The sequence below is a fragment of the Boleophthalmus pectinirostris genome, unplaced genomic scaffold (genome assembly GCF_026225935.1).
Source record: "Boleophthalmus pectinirostris isolate CB_2022bp ecotype Guang Dong unplaced genomic scaffold, ASM2622593v1 HiC_scaffold_11, whole genome shotgun sequence".
In the NCBI taxonomy this organism is placed as follows: Eukaryota; Metazoa; Chordata; class Actinopteri; order Gobiiformes; family Gobiidae; genus Boleophthalmus; species Boleophthalmus pectinirostris.
The window spans coordinates 6,651,509-6,671,537 of NW_026570994.1; the positions used below are offsets into that span (position 1 = coordinate 6,651,509).

Genomic DNA, 20,029 nt, shown 5'->3' on the forward strand with positions numbered 1-20,029 from the left:
TTTTTGAAATCCGTCCAAAGTTATGGTTGAGTTTATTTTATGATCTTGTAGTTGCCATATGAGGGAAGTTTGTGGTCTCCAAGAACTGTGAGTGGAACAATATTTGACCGAGTTTGTAAGCGGATGAAATTTGGATGTAATGGCCCATATTGTGGTATTGGACGAAGACGTGATATGGGAGTGGATAGGAAACTAAATATTGGACCTATCAGTATTGCAATGGTCCTTGAAATCTGGACAAGACAGGCCCAGGAGTCGAAACCACACGTGTACAAAACTCCAGGCATTTGGTTCACTTGTGTCAACTAGCTTAATCGCTTGTATACCAGATGATTGCAGACCGCCATTCACCACAGTGGCAAACTTGTAAATACAGCCCTTCACTGGGATTTTAAGGATGAGACTTGGAGTTGACAAATGTTGTGTGTGTTTAAGTACAACATAATAACGTGGTGGTGATGGTGGTGGCATGTGCCTGGCTCTTGAAATCTAGAACAGAGTTGACTTGGCTTTTGTGACTTGGACTTGAACAAAAGAACTGGACTCAGGGGGAAAATGGAACCGTTCCAGCGTTAAATCAAGTCTAGACCAGCACAAAGCCAGGCCTAAAGCGAGTTATAAACATATCAGTCTCGTGGAACTGTGACACAATTTACTAATTACACTTCATTCAGAGATAATGCAGGTATAAATGACACACAAGTACATAGGACCAGAGCCTGAGTAGAAGCCTACCCCTCTGCAGCGCTCCGGAGAGCGGGGCGAGCGCTGAGGTCTAGTCCGGACTCGGATCGTGTGTGTCAGACCTGAGGCGGCTCTGGAGGCATGCCAGCACCCGCCCCGTGCGCATCCCTCCTCCCTCCCCCCTGCCCCCCCCCTCCTCCCCCCTCCTCCTGCGTCTGAGAGCCAGCGTTCCGGGCTGCGCCTCTGGCACTTTCTTTTTTTAAAGGCAAGCTCAAAGCCACTGCGCTCACTCCACTCCACGCTCAGACGCACACGGACACGGCGGGAGCACATCCCTCACGGAGCACTGACATATCCCCGCGGAGCGCAGGCACAAGCCCCGAGCACGGAGCCGGCGGAGGATCCATGTGACACCTGTGGATGCTGCTAGCGCGCGCCTGATGTGAGGACTCACCGAGAGGATTGATCTGAAAACAGACGCCTTTAATTCTTCCATTACGCATCACAAAGGATCGTGCTGACGCGCGTATAGAGCCTTTATCGCTGTGCGCTGCATAGGAAGGATATACACTGACTGTGATTTTCTCTATAATGCTGCTGTGCGCGTGCGTGCTGCTGCTGCTTGCTGCCGCCTGCGGAGCCTCGTACGTGCCGTGCGAGCCATGCGACCAGAAAGCGCTGTCCTTGTGCCCGCCCGTGCCCGTGGGCTGTCAGCTGGTCAAGGAGCCGGGCTGCGGCTGCTGTCTGACGTGCGCGCTCGAGGAGGGCCAGGCGTGCGGAGTGTACACGGGACCGTGCACGCGCGGGCTCCGCTGCCTGCCCAAGAACGGCGAGGAGAAGCCCCTGCACGCGCTGCTGCACGGCCGCGGCGTGTGCGCCAACGAGAAGTTGTACAAGCAGCGGTACGGAGCCAAAGGTGAGAGCGGAGTGTGCACGTGCATGAACACCCAGGCTGGGGAGGAGAGGACTCTGACACAGGGATGGGTAACGGCACCCTAGGGTGCAAGAGCAGACATCAGTAGGGCTAGTGGGTCACAGAGTGGCATGAAGCTCACACCACTTGCTTTGTTTAGCATGCTCTGATTAGGCCGTGTAGGTGATTTACATAGTCCCGTACAGGTCTGACCTCTCCTAACACTGCTGCTCACATCATTCAAAGAACAAGACTATGGCTCAGTTTAAACTGGAGAACAGCACTGACTCAGTAGAATCAAGTGGAATAAGTTTATTCTTTCAGTGTGTGTAAAGAAGATTTATTAGTGTCAAATGATGTGGTTCATAGTAATACTCGAGTCAGGGTTTAGTCATGCTCCTGTCTACCATCCAGAAGAGCCCCATCTGCAGTGTGTTGCATGAGATATTACTTGCATGTTATCACTGAGTCAGTTTGTAGCTTTGAAATGCAAGAGCACATACTCAGACACCTCATTGTGCAGTGCCATATCAACACAAAGCCCTCTCTCATCTCATATATCAGGCCTTTGTTCAGGGAGAGCTGCACATTCAACTTCATCACTCTTTCTCATTTATACTGTGGGATGATTTTAATGATGCCAACCCAAGTAATAGTAGTAGCCTGGAGTGCTTCAAGTTTACTGTTTATCATATTAGTAGTAGTAGTGGTGGGAGAATTAGTATTATAAGTTGCAGTAAAAGTATTAAGTAGGTTATAGGTGTCATAAGTATTAGCACTATTGTCGGCGAGCAGTTGCATTGCAGTATTTCAGTAGTTAGTAGTAGTAGACATACTGTTCACTATAATATTGCAGGATAGGACCAAAATATCAACACATGCACATGCAGTGGTAGCAGCTGTGGCAGTAAAACATAACAACATTACTATTTACAACTTTCTACTATTACTACCTAAAAACCTAAGGCACAAGGAAATTTGGGATTGAAACTGTAGTGTCATAGTAGTAGTGGTATCTAGTAATCTCATATTTTATCTTCTCTGTTGTGTACTTTTACTACAACTACACTCTTGCACTCGACATAGCACATACCTGTGCGCTGTTCCCTTCAAACGTTCAAAACTTTGAGTTACGGCTTCTTCTGGGACATATTTTCACACTTTGTCATAAACGTTCACTTGGGGAGGTCAAAGGTGAACTATCAGCCGACACCTGTCATTACCCCCGGCACACGACTCCCCTGCCCCTGTCGCGCTGACCCTGCAAACTCCCGTCAGCCGGCCCCATAGAAGAGTACCTGTCATCTGGCTAAATCAGCAGGTTGGATCTTGCCTGCGGGGTGCCTCCAGTTAACATGAAACACACTGGAAGATTATAGGTGCCGCTCCGTAATGGCGTAGGCTCCGTGTTGGCTATGTTCGGGGACAGTCACTTAAGACGCATTCAGGGGGCCTGAGAAAATGCGTGGGGAGCTGGATTTTGGTGCGTGATCAAAGACAACCCCTTTTGCTTTATTAGAGGATGACTGTACCACTTGCTATTATTATTTTTTTCTTTACCAAAGTCTCTGATGTCTGAAATTGCAGCAAGGTGAATAGCGGTTTCTCCGCTCATTGTTGAAAGCACAAGGATTCAATTTTGTGTATTGTAACAATCACTTCGCATGGAATTATTGAACAATACTGGACCAAGTACTGACCCCTGTGGTACACCATATGTAAAGTGGGAACAAGTACATTCTAATATGCAGTATACTGTGGTCAATTGGATCAAAGGTTGCGCTAAGGTCAAACATAAGTAGGATTAGTACAAGTGTTGCAAGAATGGAGGCGCTAATCTAATGTTTTAAGTTATAGAAGACATATTATACTTGTTTTTGCTATGTAGTTTAACCTATGACACCCGTAAATCGTTATGCTGTAATTTGTACATTTTAAATCATAATATTGATTTCAAACAACTTAAAGAAAGAAACAAGTCAATGTAAACATCATCGCAGCAAAGAGTCACAAAGCTGTCGGCCACTCCAATGGATAACTGCACATCACACTACCAAGCAGCAGATTATTTTTTTCATTTGTACCAAAATGTCTACACAATGCTGTCGAATTCTATGTGCGTCACCAATTAAGAACATTTTTAAAAAGTAAGCAGTGGGCGTATGCTGAAATCGGCAGTTGATTGTCAATATGGCATCTTGAAAGCCATTCAGTGTCGCTTAAACATGCATGAATCACTCTAAATACAACTTTGAGAGAGTAAATGAGAAAGTAAACAACTATAAAACAATGAAAAGGCTCTGGAAAGTCATTTTTGCATAATAGGTCTGCTTTAAATCAAGGTAGCATATCTAACAAACTAGCATATTACGTTTTTCTTGGAAGTAAATTTTAATCCATTTCCTAAAGTAAAATTATCACTTTGCATTTGACCTGTACGTTTATCCCACTGAGATTAATACAGTCTGGATTATTATTATTATTGATGCCTGGAATTCACTGGAAAGCTACAGTCTTCAGGAATTGAACCAGGATCCTTTTTGCTGTAAATTCTAACGTTTATGCTTTCATTAAATTATAAAAATTCTAATTGGTCCGAAAAAAGATATGCATTTCCTCATCCAACTATATCATTTCTTTCGCCATATTCCCTGATTGAAAGTTCGAAACATAACCTGATAACCTGGCGTCTCCGTCCGGCCCGTCGACCTCACACTGTCCCGCTCGTCTTTCTTCTCGTCTTTCTCGTCTTTGTCCACTCCTGTCCACACCTCCAAACTCCTCCTCCCTCTCTTCCTCGGACCTGTTCCCAAACCTTTGTGCACAACTCCGGTCTTCTCTGCTTTCCACAGGCTGGCTACTATTCTCAACCCGTCTCCCCATCTGCCTTCTGTCTGTTGGCCTTTTTGCTCAAACTTTGATGGAAACAAAAATACAAGCCTGGGTTTCGTTGAAGATCGAGCCAAAGCCATGTTTTTGTTACTTGCAGAGGAAGGAAGAAGCCTGTATTGAATTAGCTTGAATTTGCTTCTTGAAACATGCAATGTCTTAGTCAAAAATTGGACCGCAACTTGTGTCTGCACTGCCAACCCGAGAAATTTAGAGACTTGTTTCTATATTTTACATCCAAGGACTCCACTTGTGACTATCTTGGACATGTCTCTTTTTAAAGTACAGGTTTTCAGGTTTGGATTTGAACTCTTCTGAATGACTTTGACCATACCTTAACCTCAACGATGTTTGACCCAACACTGAAAGTTTAGCTCTTGTAGATAAAAATTGGACAGAAGAATAGGAGACTGAGTCAACTTAAACTCAAGATGTTTTGGCTTGGAGTAACTTGGACATGTAGAAACTGGCAATCACTTGAAGTGTATAGGAACTTTTTGAGGATCTTTGAACTTAGATTTCCAGTTTCAACAAAAGCGGTAGACCTTTAGTAGTTCGGTTGATTAATTGTTTGATAGAGTCTTAGTCAACCAACATTAACTTATTTTATTTAAATTATAAGGATCTATTTGGGACAACAGTAGATAGAAGAAGTGAGAGCTAACAGAAGATTTGGTATAATTTGGGTTAGGGTTTATTCATAAGTAAAAAGTCAGATTAAACTCATGATTCATAAGATTAAACTGTCTTTATATCAACATTGTTTTGTAATACTTTCTTTCTGCTTAAATAGTGCAGTTTGGGTCCGATACCTATAGATACGTAATCGTTTTTGAGAAGCTTTTGCCACGTCCTCTTTTTAGACGGCCAATCGATCGGCAGGACATCTGTTTAGTCGACCAAAAATTTCTTCAGTCGACTAAGAGCCTGTTTACATGAGAACGCTTGCAGATATAAATGACAAAATATTATTCAGAAATGCATTTCGTTTAGATGGTGATGGCGTTTTTGGGACTTAAAAACACCATCACCTCCTTTTCCAGAGTGGAAAAGTTGAATACTCTCCGCTGTAATGTTTCTGTCTACACTGCCCAAGACGCAAAACTCTGGTCAGATCTGCTCACGTCGCATACGCGTTTACGTAACATACATTAACACCAAGCCGCCTGGCATGCCTACCCAATCGAATTCCACACACTTTTGCATCACTGTATGCACGCAGATTTCCTCCCAAAAACGCTCATCTAAACGCAGAATAAAAAGTGAAGACGCTGCTATTGCATCTTTTGTTCAGACTGTCATCATATAAACGTAGCCTAAAGCCCTAGTTTCAACTATCCTCATCTTGTACCTCCAATAAGATTCAAGATTTTTTTTTTAAGTAACTCAAAATGGGCACGAGTATAATGTCCTATTGATAGTCATTTTAACCAACTGCACCTATAACATCACCTTTTATAAACTGGCCTTTCTTCTTCGCAATCAAAGCCACCAGAGGGCTCCAGGAAGAGACAACAATTTTTGTCACCAAAATGATTTTTACGAACACTCCCTCATGCTGTCTCACTCTTGGTCCACCTACCTAAGAAAAAGTACAGGAACTGAAACGTACTAATACAAGTGAACCAAGAGTGAGACGGTGTGTGGGAGTCTTCTTAAACTCTTCTTTTCAGATAAGTACCTCTCCTCCAGCGCACCTATCTCCCAGTCAGGTGTGCAGAATCTACACAGAAACGTATCGCTAAAATGTATTCAGTATTTATTGCAAGTCATAAAAATGTTGCGTTGAACTGAAGCCTAGGGGATGACATTAAAAAAAAAAAACCTGACATAATTACATTTTAATAACATTCAGTCATTTCTAGAGAGCAGTATTTGTTGTGGAGCCAGTTTTACAGCTGATTCTCTATCTCTTAAAGGTTGTGGTTTGGAGCAAAATTCATATTTTGGAGATTTTTTTAAAAACGCTTTTAAGCTGGCAGTGAAACTTTAAAACCCCCTGAAGGCTCGGGCTGTTACTGCTAATCAGATATCGGAGTTGGCCATGCAAATTACCAAAATATCCCATAATCCTTTCCACTTCAGCTTGATCCTTTCTCCCACCTCTTCCTCTCTTATCAGCGATTCCACAGAGTTTAAGCCAAGTCCCGTTATCTCCCAGATAGCTTCTCTATAACCCGATCTTTTGTATTACTTCCAAATGACTTATTAAAAAGCATAACACACAAACCTCGCGTTTCCCCTTCCAATTTCAGCGTGAGGAAAAGCGAGAGTGGTGATCCGTCAGCACACGTCAGATTAGACAAGGATTAGCGTGCTAGGACTTGATTGCGAGCGAGAAGGGGGGAGAGAAAGAAAGACAAGAAAAAAAAAAGAAAGAAAAAAAAAAAAAACTGTGTCAGCAAGAAAAGTGCAAGAACCTCTCCGAAGCACCAGCAGGCAGCATGACGTCATCGAGTTACCGTGGATTAGCGACGACTAGCTGGCCCCGATTCAGCTGTTAGTTTGCGGTGGCTTAGCGAGCACGTCAGAAAGAGATAGCATGCTAGAAGAGCACTTGCTGTATCCCAGTGGAAGAGGTCAAGTGCGGTTTAGCTAGTTGGTTTGGCCTATACAGCGTAGCCCGTATTATTAAAGGTCTTATATAATATGAAACACGCTTTTTGGAAATTTTGATTATGTTACAATTTAGTTTCAGCAAGTCATCAATAACATGACTGGAAGGTATTTTTTCCACATTTGTTTGAGTAATTGTGCGCAAGCAAATCCGTCTCGCTATGCAGATTTCAGGACACTTGGGCCAACTGCGGATGTTAGAAGGTGGGATCCAAGAACTGCTCCACTGTGTTATTAAAGTCCATAGACTTTCACCAATCTTGTTCAGTTCAGTTTAAAATTTTTAGTCTTAAATGATTTGCTTCAACTGCGCAGGGTGAGTATGGAACTAAACGTAGTCTATCTTACCTTGCGTTTAATGACTTTGCAATACTTTTTACTGCACAGTACTTCTACCACTACAACCTTACATCCAGTGGTATAAAGTAACAAAGTACAAAAATAAACATACTCTACTCGCATTTTACTTAAGTCAATTTTGCAGTGGGTACTTTTTACTTTTACTTCACTACATTTTAGAGCAGGTATCCATACTTTTTACTCCACTACATTTTTTAACTGGACTGAAAAGTAAAAAGTACTTTTTATATGATTTGAATGGTTGTTTTAGCACATTCACGGTAACATCCTGACAAAAGGTTTTCTGTTCAAATCCTGACTTTGAGTAAGCAAAAATATATACGTGAATTTCCACAGGACAGTTAAGAAATTGTTATTGTTCAGACAAAAAAAATCTGCACAGTTCTTTTAATGTACTTTTAACAGTTCTCTTAATCTATGTAAAGTATATTTTTAAAGGGGTACTTCGACACCTTTCTATGATCCTTATACTTGAATTATTTTTTGTCTCTGTATCTGTACTTTTACTTTAGTGAAAAATTGTATTACTTCGTCCACCACTGCTCACATCACATTTCATTTTATTTCAGGCCAATAATGTTTCAAGTCTCACTAAAGAAAACGAATGGCCCTGTCAAAGCTGTTTTAAATGCACCCATCTGAATGACTCATTGTATTGACCATTGTACTGTGATTCTCCACTTCAAATATGTTTCTATATGCAGCCCTCGGTGAAAAAAAAACTTGGGCCACTCCTGTAAGCAAATCTTAAAGGTGCATTGTGTAACTTTTCTGGTGGAAGGTCCGTCAAATGTTTTTCTCTATGTAGACATTATTGTTTTATCTGGAATGTTTCACAGCTTAGTATTAAACTAACTTCATGGAAGCCAACTAGACACTAGACAAAGTTACAAGTCAGATCTGCAGAGAGGTGACCCCGCTTACAATCAGAATGCCTGTTTTTCTAGGCATTTCTGAGCCATAAAACAACGTGTAATTTGATAAATGTAAGGTAGAGGTGTTTAATGTCACAGTGAAGTGTTGAACACTTCAGGCAAAAGCGGACAAAAGAATTTGACAAACCTTCCGCCAGAAAACTTGTATTATAGATTGCTTTGTTATTATGCAGAAAGTTGAATCCTGATTTGACCAATTTGTAGTCCACTAAAGTCAGAATAATCCGTGTATCTTTCGTTCATTCATTTTTCAAAATAAAACCAAAAATAAGAAAATGAAAAAACATCTATTTTCTTCATTATTTGTCTCCAAAACCAAAATGAAAAAACAAAACAAAACAGATAACGATTCGTTTTTTTTTTTTTTCAGTTTTCGATTTTGTGCTCAAATGAATAATGGAAAAATTGGATAAAGGCCGTTTCCCGTTTACGTGACCTAAACTGCGATGCCGGACTGAACCACGACTGATCCCAGGACTAAAACAGGACTAAACCGATCTCAGTCCTGCTCTGGTCCCGGTCTCAATCCTGGTCTGGGCCTGGTCCTGGTCTCGGTCCTGGTCTCGGTCCTGGTCTCTGGTCTCGGTCCCGGTCTCAGTCTCTGTATGGTCCTGGTCTCAGTCCTGATCACCCAACAGTCTACGCGGGCACACCTCCAGGCCCGTCCCAACACTCAGTACTAGTTTAGTCCTGATTTAGTCCTGGTTTAGACCTGGTTTAGTCCATATGCGGCGCAAAAGTCCAACATTACAGTTTAAGTTTCAGAAGCGGGAAACGACTATTATCCGTTTTTTCCTTTTTTCATTTAAACACAAAATAGAAAACTGAAAAAACAACTTGTTCTCCATTTTTTCATTTTGGTTTTGGAGAAAAATAATAAAGAAAATAGTTGTTTTTCTTATTTTTGGTTTTATTTTGAAAAACGAATGAACGAATGAAACATGGATTCAGAATTACCTTTTATCATGTCAGTATATAAATCCATATAGCTTCATCCAGTCTCATAACTTTTCACAGTGACAGTTGGAGGGTGGAACCAAAAGAGCCATATTTCTGTTCTGATGATAGATACTGACACGTCTTGTGGCTACATCCCTGGGGGCTCTCTCTATATGACAAGCGTAATAGCATGTTTTCACAGCCCGGGGTGCCAGGCTCAGACTAAATAATCTCATTTAGGTCACACGAAAGTTATACACTCCCGGTCTGCATTTAACCCAACCTGGCAACCATCGCGGCTGTAAATGTACCCTATGTTGTCTTGTATGTCAACACGTCCCATTTGAACCGGGAGCTACGCCACTGTCCCGGGTTGGGCAAGCTTTTAGCGCTGGCTGCGGATTCGTCACATCTCAACACCCCTGCTGAGTGGGAGCATAGATTAGTAATTTTAGCACAAGTTATTCAATATGACAAGGGTGGCAGCTGTAATACGGCCGTGCGGTGGTTAGCTTAATGGAACTTTCTGGTTGAATGGTCTGCTTCTTGAGGTTGAACTTTATTAAACCGAGGATCAGGGGAGGAAAAGACAAAAGTAAGGCTTTCATTTGATATAAAGACGTACTGGAACAATTCAAAAGATATTAAACATGCACTGGCAGTCAAAAGTTTGGGCACAGCCTCTAATTCATTCAAAGTTGCTGTCGTTTTTTGCTTTCTACATTTCAGATTTACACAGAAGACATCAAATATACGAAGCAACTAACTCAACTAATATTTGTTTTGTATACTTTATAGTAAAATCCTCAAAATAGTCACCCTTTGCTTTGTCGACAGCACTGTAAACCCTTGACCTTTACTCATTGAGATTCACGATGAAGTTTCCTGAACTGGTTTTCATTTCGCAACTGTGCCATGTCAGGGTCAAGAAGTGCCAAGAGTTTAAAGAAGTGACCAAAGCAAAAGGTGGTTATTTTCTCGATTTTTTTAAACTCTAAATCAGGTTTTGAGTTATTTTGGGTTTATTTTTTGTTTACTACATTCCACATTCATAGTTGATTCATAATGCCTTCTACAATGTAAATAATCATGGAAATAAAGAAGAAACATGGATGAAAAAGTGTATCCAGACCTTTAACCGGTTGTGTATTCACGTAGTTCTGATAAGTACTGGATTTGTGTAGCACCTTTCAAGACACTCAAATCACTTCGCAGATCATTATCTATACAAGCTTCTATTTTAGCCACAGCTGCCCTGGGGTAGAGTGACGGAAGTGAGGCTGCCACCGCCACCGCCAACCTCTTACTCACGCACCCACATTCACGCTGGGTAATGCGGCTGAAGCGTTTTGCCAAAGGACACAACAGCAGTTAGCAATACTAGAGCCACTGTTGCCCTCTGTGGTATTCCCAGCGGCCTCCCGTCCAAGTACTAGCCTGGGCCCGGTCGCGCTCGGCTTCGCAGAACTGACAAGATCGGACCTTGACGAGCAGGTTGGCCACTTGCTGCGCTGTTGTTTTCTGGGAACAGTTTGGTCGCAATGTGCTGTACTGTACTGAGTTGGAAGTCGTTCAGTGATCAGGCGAAAGTTGGCGGTTTGATCCCAGCTCTGGCTACTGGTGCCTACTGTTGTTATATCCAAGAGCTAGACACTTCATCCGCCAGTGTTGTCACGATACTACAATTTCCACCTTGATTTCGATACTAATCTACTAATCTAATCTCGATGCTAAACTTGATACTCAATACCGATTCAACAATGATAATTAAAAAAAACTCTTTAGACAATAGAAGCCATTTTCAACATTAAATCAGAATATTTAATGTGATAATGCCATATTGATATCGTGGGCTGCTGTATAGATTTATCGCAAAGAGTATTTTTTTTGGTATATTTTACTAAATTATTTTGTTAAAATGTTTGTGTTTCATATTAATTTTGCATATTCATCAAGAAGTGGTTTAACAAAGACTTTTAGTATCACAGCCATGATTTAGCCTTTATTTTTTGTTGAACTGTAATGGATCGATTTGAAATATATTGTATTAAATTGTATTGAATTGAAAACTCACTCTATAAAGATATGTATCGTATCGTGTCCTATGTATTGAGATATGTGTGGTATCGTGGTCTATGTATCGAGATCTGTATCGATATGTATCGTATCGAGGTATTTATTGTATCTGCAACTTCTGAATGATGCGCAACCCTATCCGTACCTACCAGGATAGTTTCAGTGCTAGTTTTAGTATTGAGTAGTATCTGATTTTCGATACTGGCAAGTGTATACTGTTATTATGTGCATGTGCAAGACACTTCACTTATATCACTTTGTTCAACTTCAGTTAACCTTGCAATTCCTTGATGGGCATATTCTTCGTTTGCCCCCAACAGGTCTGTGGGCCACAGTAGCTCAGTTGGTAAAGTATTTGTCCACTGAGTCTGTGTGTCTCAACATAAACATAAATGCTGTTGTTGAATGCTGTTGTTGTGTCCTTGAGGATGACGCCAACCTCAAGTGTCTGTGTACATACAGGTGTAAGAATGTGTAAAGAGTTTGAGTGCCTTGAAGGTGGAAAAGCGCTGTATAAAAATGTGACTATGCAACTCTATTTAATTACTGGTCCATTCACTAACTTTTAATACCATCACATCTTTAATTTGCCCCCATGTAAATTACCCAGAGTCCCTTGCCAAAGGCGAGGCGTTCATGGGACATTTGGGGGACGTATTTTTGTACGAGCTGTTGATTTGTTATTTCAGCAGTCAAGTCCAGAGTTATGGACTTAAAAGGAGGTTGTAGACGTGCAGTTAAATATAGCAGATGTGATGGTTCAGAATATTAATATCTGATGTCTATGGCTCGTGTATTATTACAGATCATTTTGGTTTTGTGATGGGAACCAACTTGACAGTGTAATTTTATGGCTATTTAACTATAAATTGAAAAGTCATGCTAAATCTTACACTAAAAAGAGCTATTGTAACTGCCAATAGTGCCCCAAAAGAAGATATAATATTAAAAATAAATCTACTTTTGAGTTAGATTAGTGATTAGATTAGTTTATCATTTGATCTGATTTGAGAATGCACTTAAAGATTCACTGTGTAACCTGCTTGTTTCCATGAAGATGTTATTGCTTTGCCTGGAATGTTCCACAGTATGACCTTGAACACATCTATCTCCATGGAGACAAACAAAAAGGCCAATTTACAGGTGTTTAGAGGTGGGCCCGGTCACATTAAGAATGCATCTTTTTGCAAGTCAGTTTTACAATAACACTTAATGCCATAATGTGGAACATTCCAGTCAAAGCTATAACACCAGAAAAGTTACACAGTGCACCTTTATGCTTAATATTTATAGCAAATTTGTTGACTCAATGGTCCTTATGACATTTTTGGTCTGCATTTGACCCATGAAAACTCTACATTGAATAACCCCCCACTAACTAATGTCATTATGTTTTTGGTATATGCACACTAGGGTTGGGCGGTAAATACAGTATTATGGTATCCGGCGGTATCAAAAAGTAGCAACAGTATCAGTTTCATTATTGTCATAAAAAAAAATATGCTAGGACCTAATATAATATTATAATTTATTGATACCTAAATTTGTTTGCTCAGTACAAAAGAATGTGTGGTTGTATTTTCAGTTTAATGATATCACCATTTAAAACAAACAGTATCTATAATGGGAGATGATCTTCAATTAGTTTTGTTCCGTTGTCACGTGCCGCTCATAAGAGAGATCAAGACAAGATGGCAATTCCGGCCACTAACGAGTTGCATAAACTATAAAGCACTGATAAAAACAGCTGTTTCCTTTTGCACTGATGCGGTTCAGCTTCTGACAAACTAAAGGACACGACTTAGTGGAATATATGTGTTCTTTCTGCAACAGAGGATGTGCAGCTGACAGTGAGTCTGTTCTGTGTGTGTATCGTGTTGGAGATGGTTCATTTGAAACTTTTCAGGAATTATAAGTCTGCAGGTCATATGCATAGACCATATAGCAGTGCTGCTTTGTAGTTTACCAAATTTGTACTGAAACTTTTTGGTAATACGGTAATACCATATACCTCGGTAAAATCCTGAGAAGGTTTAACGGTATCAAAATTTGGATACTGCTCAACCCTAATGTCTACAATAAAAATCAAATGAACTTTTATTATTTACAATCTAATATAACACTAATACACAGAAAGTTGCATATAGACCTTTATCTGACTCACTGACATGTTCTTATCTCTCCTGCTTGTGTCTTCGCAGACTCCCTGGACACCCGGATGCCCGTACCTGAGACCGTGCCCTCCATCGGTAAGGTGCCCCTCTACGGACTGGACCACATCAGCAGTCGGAAAGCTCAGGCCATGAAGCAGGCGAACGACCGCCGGAAGCAGCTAGCGCGTTTGGGACAGGCGAACAGCATGGACCTGGCCACTCACGAGATCAGCAAGTCAGACCCGGAGTTTGTAAGTATACTCATCTGAAACTGATGTCATGAGGGCTGCTGGATATTTTTTTGATACAGACAGTTAGAATTTTTTCCATGTCTTTAAGCAAAATGTCTTACCCCAGTCCAGGTTTACTGTACAAGCAGCTCTTGAGGTCAGAATAAGCTGTGTACTCTGTGCATCTAATTATAAAGCATTTTCTTGCCTGAAAATCAAGAAGTGTGCTATTAGCTTGCTAGTTGTTGTTAGCTATACTATGACCACAAAACACCACTTGGATTATGTGACAGTTGTGAAAAGTGCTTATGAAGTCAAAAGTGAGGAATAAATTTGGACCACTGTGAACCTATAAGGAACAGTGTGATTGATCTATCAAGACTTCAAACTCTGCCCCGTGTTTGTTATCAGGAACACCTGGTTGTAATCATGTGTGATGTCACGTACTACTTGAAATTGATGTAAACAGGTTTCATAATCATACCATACTGTGTGATGTCACGTAGTACTTGAAATTGCTGTAATCATGACAGTACAGTGTGATGTGACATAGTACTTGAAATTGCTTTGATCAGAGCAGTCTTGTGTGAGGTCATGTAGTACTTGAAATTGCTCTAATCAGGTTTCATAATAATACCATACTCCATACTGTGTGATGTCACGCATTACTTGAAATTGCAATAGCCACTGGAAACAACACAGACTTTTTGACTGTTTTTGACCAAGAGCTGCGCATGTAGCCAGCTCACACAAAAATGGAAATGTGGAAATGGACACCAGTTTAGGAGCAAATAAAGTTTATTCAGTGTTTAATTCCACTTTAATAGCTGCCGGTACCTGAATGAATCTTTTTCCGGTACCCACGCTTTGTTAATCACCTAGAACCATAAAACAGAAGACTAGTGTTTATCAAAGCCATGTTTAGTCTCGTTTAGTTTAGACAAGGAAAATGACTTTACACTGACCAGACATTTCTAAAAGTTCTCTCTCAGCAGCCTCAAATCATCATCTATTATTTATTTATACTTTGTACTACGACGCTGTAATAACTTTTTATAGTGTTGTCTCTGGACGCACTCTGTATACAACCTTGTAAATTATACATATCTATATTTAGTGTAATTTTCACCCCATACCACTAGTACTTTTCCTTTTTTGTAATACTTTTTCAAATATGTTGAAATGTTTATTTGTTGTTTATGTCTTGTGTATTTTCCAGGGCCCATGTAGGAGGAGGTTGGACAATCTGATCCAGAGCATGAAGGACACGTCTCGAGTTTTTGCTCTGTCTCTGTACCTGCCCAACTGCGACAAGAAAGGCTTCTTCAAACGCAAACAGGTACATGCGGTCTCTATTAAAGCACCACTGCAGAACATTTCAACCAGTGAACAGGCACAAATACAAGTGTTTATTTCATTATGAGTGATTTTCAAGTTACATCAGATCAGTGGAGGGGCAAATTGGCTGAAAATGTTTTGTAGTGAAGTTTTAACTATTAAAACGTTGCATTCTTAAAGGTGCATTGTGTAACTTTTTTGGTGGTTGGGTGTCCGTCACCTTCTTGTTTCTATGGATATGCCATTGCTCTCTGGAATGTTACACAGTATGACATTAAACAGCTCTACTTTACTTTTATTCAATTATAGGTGGCTTTATAGCTCAAAAATACCTAAAAAAAACGACATTCTGACTGTGAGCGGGGTCGCCTCTCCATAGATTTGACTTGTAACTTTGGCTGGTTTGGTCTTCATCAATAGAAAGGTTTAATTTAATGCCATACTGTGAACCTTTCCAGACAAAGCAATAACATCTCCATGGAGAAAAGCATTTGACAGACTCTCCACCAGAAAAGTTACACAATGTACCTTTAATGTACTGTGAATGCTGATAGTTTTCCATTCCAAACTGAATAAAGCACTTCCTTATAGCATCACCTTATAGATTGCATCTAATTTAGAACTTGCTGTACTGACACTTCTGACTTGAGGGCCTCGAGCACTTTCCTTCCTTGAATAAAATCAACTCAAAGTGAATATAATATTCATAAAGGATTCTGTGAAATATAGATGAAGCTAAACAGTTGCAACACAATAGCTGCTCTTTTCCTGTCTATTTCTGTAATTATTCATGTGATGTGCCATTTACAGAAAGTTACGCAGTGTTGCTTTAAATAGGCTGGCTGTTCTGTGCTGTTTTTAAAGTCACGTGAAATAATTTTTACTAGACACTTCAGCTTATTTATCTTTTAACTTTATTTAAGAGTGGAGAGACTTTAAAGATCTTATATTACAGAAAATTGACTCTTGTGAGGTTTGAGTCATGTTATAATGTTGTTACCTCCTCAAAAACAGACCTGGACCTTATTAGTACATCTCCAAACCTCAAAATGCTCTGTTCCAATTTGTGATGTCTTGAAGTGGTACTATTCAAGTTAACAGCTACCTTGTACCTTTAGTTCAGTAGAGATCGGCAGTTCCAGGGCTGAAATTATCCAAATGATTCCAGCGAAGATGTATTGAGTTTGAAAACACAGTGGAGCACTTCTTTCATTACCACATGACATCACAAGGTGGAACAGCGCGTTTTGCAGTTTTGAGAGAAATCTAAATATCCAGGTTGTGTGTTAAACATGTGTGAAAGAAACAAAACACGAGGAAATAACATTAAAACATACAGTAGATCTGAAAATATGTAATATGGACTCTTTAAGAATTTCGCCAAAACAAAACAAAACAAAACAAAACAAAAAACAAGTATGAGAAGCAAATACTACAAGTATTCTTAATCATTTATAGTACACAATTATATCAAAACTCATTGACGTTTATCTCCAGTGCAAACCTTCTCGTGGCCGTAAGCGCGGAATCTGCTGGTGCGTGGACAAGTTCGGCGTGAAGATCCCGGGCATCAACTACGCCGGCGGAGACCTGCAGTGCAAAGACCTGGACAATACGAGCAACAACGAGTGAGCCATATATGGGCCTTCCTCCTCCCACCTGCCAATCAAGCTAGCACACTCCGACCAATCAGGAAAGACACACTATCTATGTATGTATGTTTGTGAGGTGTGTGGACTGACGTTTTGCTAACCGGGGCTAAGTGAATTTTTTTAGCCCTATGTTGTACAATATTCACCTCATCTTTATATCCATAATCATAGAGTTCTATATTTGTATAATGTAATTGAAAAGTGGTGAAATATGACAAGACATTTTTACATGTGGCTCTGAAAAGGTATTGCGAAAACAGATATAAAATGCAATTAGCGAGCTAGCATTAGCGTAATGACGTATGGAGTTCAATTCATTCCAATTAGCCGGAATAAGTTAAGCTGACTTGATATTTTTGTGTGCAACGAAATTGACATTTTTGAGTAATCGAAAAGTAAATGGTTGAGCAAATGCCAAAATTGATTGAAGTACCCAGTGCCAAAGGTTTGAGTAATGCTAACTCAAATTCGCTAATTTTCTATGTTGTGCCATTTTTAAGCTAAATCTAGCATCAAAAGTTCAATGCCTTGTAAAAATAATTATCTAACAAATTCCAAACCCATGATTAGCTAGTGTTTTGTTTTTCTTTTCTAAAACCAAAAATTATTTTGCACAAAAAAATAAAAATTAACAACTATAAAAGTGCAATATGTAACTTTTCTGGTGTGCTACCTGCTTATCGTCATGGAAATGTTACAGTTCTGCGCAGAATGATTCCTCAGTACGGCATTAAGCATATCTATTTCCATGGAGACAAGCTGCAAGTCAGATCTATGAAGAGGCAAACCTGCTCACAGTAAGAATGTATGTTTTTTAAGGTATCTTGGGGGGGAAAATAGCAAAACGTAGATAGATGCATCAATGCCATACTGCGGAATATTCCAGACAAAGCAAAACCATCACCATAGCAACCAGAAAAGTTATATACGTTTGAATGAACCATCTGCGAAAAACATGATTTTAACATTTACGTAATATATGGGGCACTTTTTGGTATTGTTTCTAAAAAATGAACTCCTTTCGGTGTCATTCATATTAAAACACTTGCTTTGTAATTTTTGTAAGCACATCCGACATATCCCGGATTCCCATACATTTTGTGACATATTATTTTCCATATCTCGTCGATGGTGATTGTATATGTATGTACAGTTATGGTATGCATGCTATCGAATGTGTTTTTACCCTTTGACGCTTGACATTCCCGTGCCCGAACTCTTACGCAAAAGACCCCTCCTTGGTCCCATCCCTGCCGCGGGGGGGTCTCTTGCTTCTCCTTCCCAGGCAAATCCACTCTTTTCCGGCTCCTCCTCCTCCTCCTGTGTGCAGCCAGGTCACCGAGTTTGTATGGAAATCCAAGTGCCTTCTTCCCTGGCTTCCCTGCTTTAAATATGATTTGCATTATGGGTACAAGCAAATGGTGGCAGGTTCCCTCGCTAAAAAGCACTGCTGCAGAAAAGATATGCTTCCATGTAGGATTCGTATCTTGGACACTTTACGAAAATAGGTTGCGTTCACGTTCTAGAATTCGATGATGCCATAATTTCAGGTGGGCAGAGGATTTACTCTATTGAAAATTCTAATCCACAAATATTGAAACTTTTCATTATTTGTTTGGGATTGACTTCACAAACTTGTCATATTAATCTTACGGCTTAAAGGCCTTTCAGATGACAACAATAACATCTTTAGGGTTGAATGATGAAATGACTCCCTAAAGCTATTGATACTTTGCGGTGACATCACGCTGGGAAGGGGGGGTACTGCATGTGTGTCTACAGGGGAAAGTCGAGCAGTTACAATGGCGAGACACAGATTAAGCAAAGACAGCCTAATGAGTTTTTAGATGGGCTGAATTCTAAATCAAATTGAGCCACTGTCCCCATTTACCCAGGACAGTCCTACACAGATTTATCCAAAAACAGTGATTTGTCCCAGTTTTTACAAGAAATGTCCTAGATGCCACTATTTTTGACCAAACTGATCCCTTCCAACAGTAGAGAGGCATAAATTGTCATTTGTTTAGGTAAAATACAATAAAAGCTGCTTAAAAATGACCAAAACATTAAGAAAATGCGACTATGCTGACTCACATGTTTCCAGAAATCGGCTTACCTGTTGTAGTTCCAGCTAAATCAGTCCTTTGTGGTCAGATTGTGTGAAAACAAAGCTTAGTTTACACTCTAACTTGTGTAACAGAGCTTCAGATGGAGCAGTGCTTCTAGTTAGCTTCACCCGTCAAGGAATGTTGATGATATCAGCTGCAAAGTATCGACTGAAAATTTTAAAATAATCACTTTTCTTTATTTATACTGAAAAAACGTTGAACTTAGTGCCAGTATTTGTTTCATGTGGATAGGCCTGGTCATTACAGAAATATGAACCATAAACCAAATCAACAAATCTGCATCTGACACAAATTTCAGCAGAATCCTGACCTGTCCAGCTCACTTTAAACTACAGGAACTCTACAATGTTGTCATGTCACGTGAACGCAGCCTATTAAATCTAATGACGCAGGCTGCACAGGCCGATTCTCTGTTTCTTCTTGTTGGTAGCACATGTAAACAAAGGCGAGATGACATAATGTGAACATAATGGTGAAATATTTATCAGGAGTGACGTTGATGTACTTTTTGTAATGGCAAAGTACTATTTAAATAAAGTTCATGTACCCACTATCGGCATGTTTGGATATGTTATTTAAAATTACCTTCTACTACTTCTACTACAAAGATGACTACTACTACAATTATCTCTAATGTTTTCTTTATACTGTTACCACTGCTTCTACTACAGGTAATATCAACAAATACTATTACTTCTACTACTTTAAAAGCGACTATTCCTCCCACTCCTGCTCCTTGTACTACTAGTGTTACTGCTTATACTACTACTTATACTTATACTAATCCTACTATGTCTAAAAAGTACATGTAAAAGGAGTATTATTTCACTGCTGCTACTACTGTCTTTCCTCTTTCTATACTGCTCCTACAAGTAATTTTACTTCTGTTACTGCAACTAACGTAGCCTTGTACTGCTACTACTAGGAACGCTAGTACTACCACTGGCTATTTATCTAGTAGCATACTACTAGTAATGCTACTAATACTACTATAAGAGGGACACATGTCTTCTAATACTCTTACTACTACTACAACTACTTCTAGTGCGTCTACTGCTGCTTGTACTATTTAGGTATTGTTGCTGCTACAACAACCATTGTCATTACTGCTACTT

The 20,029-nt window shown here is 40.0% G+C and overlaps 1 protein-coding gene across 1 annotated transcript; it reads left to right on the forward strand.

The window, feature by feature from the left end:
• The first annotated feature begins 960 nt into the window (after positions 1 to 960).
• Positions 961 to 19,459, forward strand: igfbp5a (insulin-like growth factor binding protein 5a). Its single transcript, XM_020936587.2, has 4 exons — positions 961 to 1,600; positions 13,614 to 13,816; positions 15,015 to 15,134; positions 16,631 to 19,459. Exons 1-4 carry the CDS (start codon positions 1,276 to 1,278, stop codon positions 16,763 to 16,765), a joined length of 783 nt encoding a protein of 260 aa, XP_020792246.1. The 5' UTR covers positions 961 to 1,275; the 3' UTR covers positions 16,766 to 19,459.
• Positions 19,460 to 20,029: the final 570 nt, after the last annotated feature.

Bases quoted from the DNA above. Each gene is read 5' to 3' on its own strand.
- igfbp5a (XM_020936587.2), top strand. From the start codon at position 1,276: ATGCTGCTGTGCGCGTGCGTGCTGCTGCTGCTTGCTGCCGCCTGCGGA. The intron at 1,601-13,613 runs GTGAGAGCGGAG...GTGTCTTCGCAG, and splicing joins GCAGCGGTACGGAGCCAAAG to ACTCCCTGGACACCCGGATG. The intron at 15,135-16,630 runs GTACATGCGGTC...GTTTATCTCCAG, and splicing joins GCTTCTTCAAACGCAAACAG to TGCAAACCTTCTCGTGGCCG.